General features: G+C 37.3%; 1 protein-coding gene across 2 annotated transcripts in view; it reads left to right on the plus strand.

The window, feature by feature from the left end:
• Positions 1-5,102, plus strand: part of NUP155 (nucleoporin 155) — a 58,727-nt gene that overhangs the window by 41,916 nt on the left and 11,709 nt on the right. For both annotated transcript variants that reach the window (XM_004698074.2, XM_045285117.1), the window contains exons 23-28: positions 1,231-1,422; positions 2,063-2,201; positions 2,602-2,737; positions 3,084-3,237; positions 3,444-3,548; positions 4,649-4,803. In XM_004698074.2, coding sequence (XP_004698131.1) covers positions 1,231-1,422; positions 2,063-2,201; positions 2,602-2,737; positions 3,084-3,237; positions 3,444-3,548; positions 4,649-4,803 — 881 coding nt within the window. The remainder of the gene's footprint in view (positions 1-1,230; positions 1,423-2,062; positions 2,202-2,601; positions 2,738-3,083; positions 3,238-3,443; positions 3,549-4,648; positions 4,804-5,102) is intronic.

Consider the following 5,102-nt stretch of genomic DNA (forward strand, 5'->3'; position numbering starts at 1 on the left):
AATCCATACATACATCCATTGTGTCAAGCACATTTGCACATTTGTTGCCATCATCATTCTCAAACATCTGCTTTCCACTTGAGCTCCTGGCATCAGTTCCTCATTTTTTCCCCTCCCTCCCCATCCTCCCCTCCATCATGAATCCTTGATAATTTATAAGTCATTATTTGTCATATCTTACACTGTCCAACGTCTCCCTTCACCCATTTTTCTGTTGTCCAACCCCTAGGGAGAGGGTTATATGAGAACCTTGTAATTGGTTCCCCCATTCCACCACCACCCCCTCCACCCTCCCAGTATCACCACTGTTCCCACTGGTCCTAAAGGAATCATCTGCCCTGGATTCTCTGTGTTTCCAGTTCCCATCTGTACCAGTGTACATCCTCCAGTCCTGTTAGATTTGTAAGGTAGAATTGGGATCATGATAGTTGAGATTTTTTGTTTTATACAAAATATAATACAGGTAGGTTTTTTCCCCAACCATCTTCTAATCTTACTTTCTTATATCACTGGTGAATATTATGTAAAACAGTACAAATTAAAGATTGACCAAAAAATGTGAACATGGACTAGATATTCGCTGAGATTTAGGAATAAAAGATAAAAGCCATTAAATTGCTGAATTGAGTATATTACTCTAGTATAAATGAGTTAAGATCCTGTGGCATAGTGGGTACACATTGGACTGCCAATGCAAGGTCAGCAGTTTGAAACCACAAGCCACTCCTCAGGAGAAATTTGAAGCTTTCTACTCTAGCCAGTAGAGATTTATAGTCTAGGAAACCCACTGGGACAGTTTTCTTCTGTCCTATAGGGTTGCTGTGAGTCAGTATCGACTTGGGGCAGTGAGTTTGAGTTATAAGTCACATTACCTTATAATTCCATATTAGCCACCAGAGATCTGTTTGAAATGCAAATCAAAGTTCCATTCTTGGTTCATAAATTATCGCATGACATAGGAAAAATACAATGTAAACTCAGGAATTTCAATATAACCAAGTGATTCTCCCCTGTTTATGAGTAAGGAGACCTGGCTCTAATTTTGGCTACTTTGGCTTTTTGCTCATTTGTAAAGTGGCAATTTAGACTAGGTTCTTCTGTGGGTTCTTTCCAACTCTCTCTGACTCTATGAGTTGCCTAAAGTGTTGTCAATTTGTATACGTCATTGTGTTTTCTTTTTTTAAGTATATATTGACTAAGTTATTGAAGAGATTTCTTTTACATTTTTAGGAATTCCAAGAGCAGTTGAAGATCACCACTTTTAAAGACCTGGTAATCAGGGACAAAGAGTTAACCGGGGCATTAATTGCTTCACTTATCAACTGCTACATCAGAGATAATGCTGCCGTTGATGGCATTAGTTTACACTTACAGGATATCTGCCCACTTCTGTATAGCACTGATGATGCCGTTTGTTCGAAGGTAGGATGGCTTGTTACCTAGTTGAGTGATCCTTAGAGGAGGGACCATGGTATGATGAAAAGATTAATAGAAAAAGAATCAAGACCTGCTTCTTTTATTTACTATTTGACTATAGGTGGAACTCAGCCTTTCTTGTTCTCAGATTCTACCTCATATTCTCAAGTTTTTCATAATTGTATATTAAGGGTAGGAATCTGATAGTGATTCTAACTATATATATATATATTAAAAAGATTAAAGCATAACTATTTCCGTATATACTAAGAAAAATCACTAAAACTTTTAAGTCTGTAATGAACTAGAGTTAATGGGGCAATTTTTATCAATCCTTCCCTACAGGTGGAAAAGATAAAAAATCACGGACTGCCAGCTGACCAATAATGTATTGACTAGGCAAGAGACTTACCAGACAAAACATATCTTGCCTAACATAATTGTGAGAGGAATTAAGAATAGCTAGGATTTTTTGGTCAAAAACTTTTCTGCCTAAATTAAGAAGAAGTAAGTTTGTAGAGTTGTTTTCATTTTTAATGGTAATAACCCAGATGTAAATTTAGAGAAAGACTAAAAATTATGTTGCTAGCATCATCCCTCTGCTTGATTTTCTATCGGTTTACATTCTTGTCTTCTCTATTTCTAGGCAAATGAACTGCTTCAACGTTCCCGACAAATTCAAAGTAAGATTGAAAAGGAAAGAATGTTAAAGGAGTCTCTAAAGGAGTATCAGAAAATCAGCAATCAAGTGGACCTTTCCAATGTCTGTGCTCAGTATAGACAAGGTGAGAGACCAACTGCTCTTCCTGTCTTCTTAGCACAGGACAATTGACAGTGTGAGAACACAGCAGCTGAAGGATGAAGAAGAGCTGCATAGCAGAGACGAATCTCCCTTCAACTACAATGACTCAAGTGATAGGCTGTAGGAACGCCATTCCTTGTGTTTTCCTATCTGGTGTCAGCACTCACAAAGCTATTCTGCTCTTTTCTATCCTGATGTGTAATCTCCTAATACTGGACTTGGGGATGTACTCTAATCAAACCACTACATTATAACATTGTTTTTTAAATTACATTTCTTTCTAAAATGCTTGAAATAAAACCTAACACAATGTTAGCATAGTCTTTCATATGCCCACTATAGAGAAATGAGCCATAAATCTTTTTTTTTTTCATTTGCATTAGTGCGTTTTTATGAGGGTGTGGTGGAGCTGTCTCTCACTGCTGCAGAGAAAAAAGACCCTCAGGGTCTTGGACTTCATTTCTATAAACATGGAGAACCAGAAGAGGACATCGTAGGGCTTCAGGCTTTCCAAGAAAGGCAAGTTAGTTCTGTCACCTCAGCAGACTGTCAGCTCTTTTAAGATCAGTATTTTAAGCGCTCCATTGTAAATGTTCACAAATAGTAGAGTCTCTTAGAGAAGGGAATGTTCAGAAAAGAAATGCTGAACTTGTCTTTTGTGGGTGCTAATGTAGTCCTTTTATGGCTTCATCTCTTTGTGCTGAACAAAACCTCTTGATCTGAACACTTTCATGATACTGTTTTTACTATCAAGAGCATGCATACATCCCGATATAATCTGCACGATTTTTTTTTTCTGTTTAAGTTAGATAAGGGAAATTAATGGCTGTCTATATAATATAATTCATATTTTTCACTTTTTCAGATTAAACAGTTATAAGTGCATTACAGATACACTTCAAGAACTAGTAAATCAAAGTAAGGCTGCTCCTCAGTCTCCCAGTGTACCAAAAAAGCCTGGTCCTCCCGTGTTATCGTCTGATCCCAATATGTTGAGTAATGAAGAAGCAGGACATCATGTAAGGAGCATAAGGAATTTGTCTTCTACAGGTGCATTGTATTGAGAAGGTCTCTGGCAGTGGTGGTGTGGCCATCATGGAAACGTAGTATATCTTGGATGCCACCACTTGCAGATTCTTGATTTCTTACCAGGGTTTTTAAGCTAAGGGTCATTATGGCCAGCAGCAGATCCTTCATGCTCATTTTCAATCTTCTCTTTTTTTAGTTTGAACAAATGCTTAAATTGGCTCAACGATCTAAAGATGAGCTCTTTAGTATTGCCCTTTATAATTGGCTAATCCAAGCTGACCTTGCAGACAAGCTGCTACAGGTAAGAAACTTTTTAAAAAATTCCAGTATTGTTCATTTATGTTAAATAAGTAGCAGACACAATGAATTAAGGACATAGCTAGTTCTGGAAAATTCAGTTTCTCGTCTTGTGCGTACTGTTTGATATGAGTGGAAAACCAAGCAATTCAACATCTTTCTGGTGGGAAAATAGGCTATTGCTCTAAATTTCTTGTTATTAAGAAGTCATTTTTTAAAAAGTTCAATAAGAAGCTGTTAATGAAAGCTGATATATTATGGTGGAATCGTATTGTAAATGAGAAGACCTTTGTCTTTGCTCTATTAAGTCCCTTTGTGACCTCAAACATGGCATTCTAGTACCTTAGGTCTCAGTGTGCCTCTATCTATAACAGTGGTTCTCAACCTGTGGGTTGTGACCCCTTTGGGGGTCAAATGACCCTTTCACAGGAGTCACCCGATTCATAACAGTAGCAAAATTAGTTATGAAGTAGCATCGAAAATAATTTTATGGTTGGGGATGGCCACCACAACATGAGGAACTGTATTAAAGGGCCACGGCATTAGGAAGGTTGAGAACCACTGGTCTATAGGATGAATAATGGCATTTGTTGATTTCAGGGACCCTTCTAAGCTTAGAGTTTAGGAATTAATATAAAGTGACCAGACGTCCCGCTTTTGGCGGGACAGTCCCGATTTTTAACAATTTGTCCCGCGTCCCACGGTGTTTTAAAAAAATCCCGATTTTTTGGAAGGAATGCACGACAAGCTAGGGTATATGGATTCCGGCTGCCATGTGGCTATTTCGCCAGGATATGAGTTTTATCAATGGTGACCCGCTTTACCAATGTTAAAATCTGATCACCTTAAATTAATAGCTTTGTTATCCAAGCTTATTAAAAGATTTTTAAAATTGGTTTACAATAGCTTTTTTTTGGTCATAAGACCTCTTGTTAACTAGTACAAAAAATATTACAGTGAGGAAAATTGCTGCCTCTGCTCTAATATTAAAGTTTTATGATTTCATGATGCAAGTCACTGCGTGTTTTTTAAAACTGTTGGTCTTAGTACTTAAAAAGCAAGTCATTGGTTGGACATGTTTCTGAATACCTCTCCTTTTCCCAGATTGCCTCTCCATATCTGGAACCACATCTGGTCCGAATGGCAAAGATTGATCAAAACAAAGTCCGTTACATGGATTTACTCTGGAGGTATTATGAGAAGAACAGAAGTTTTAGTAATGCTGCTCGTGTCCTGTCCAAGCTAGCTGACATGCACAGGTATGTAAGCTCCTCCTGCCTGCCTTGTGAAGAATGACTGGTAACTGAATAATACCTACCTGTAGCCAGGTTTCTCAAATTAGATAAAATCAAACTCAGGTATACATATAGGAAATTGGTTTTGTTTTACTTGAATTTTCATAAGGTTTTCCGTTTTCTTTTTTGCTGGTTTTGTTATTAGCATTGCTTGGGAAGTGCTAAAAGAGTACTTATTAGACAATTTCTTTTTTTTTCTTTCTTTTTTTAAAAATCATTTTATTAGGGACTCATACAACTCTTATCAAAATCCATACATACAT

Source organism: Echinops telfairi, unplaced genomic scaffold (assembly GCF_000313985.2).
Source record: "Echinops telfairi isolate 266 unplaced genomic scaffold, ASM31398v2 ScPeMD7_7469;HRSCAF=8507_1, whole genome shotgun sequence".
Classification (NCBI taxonomy): domain Eukaryota; kingdom Metazoa; phylum Chordata; class Mammalia; order Afrosoricida; family Tenrecidae; genus Echinops; species Echinops telfairi.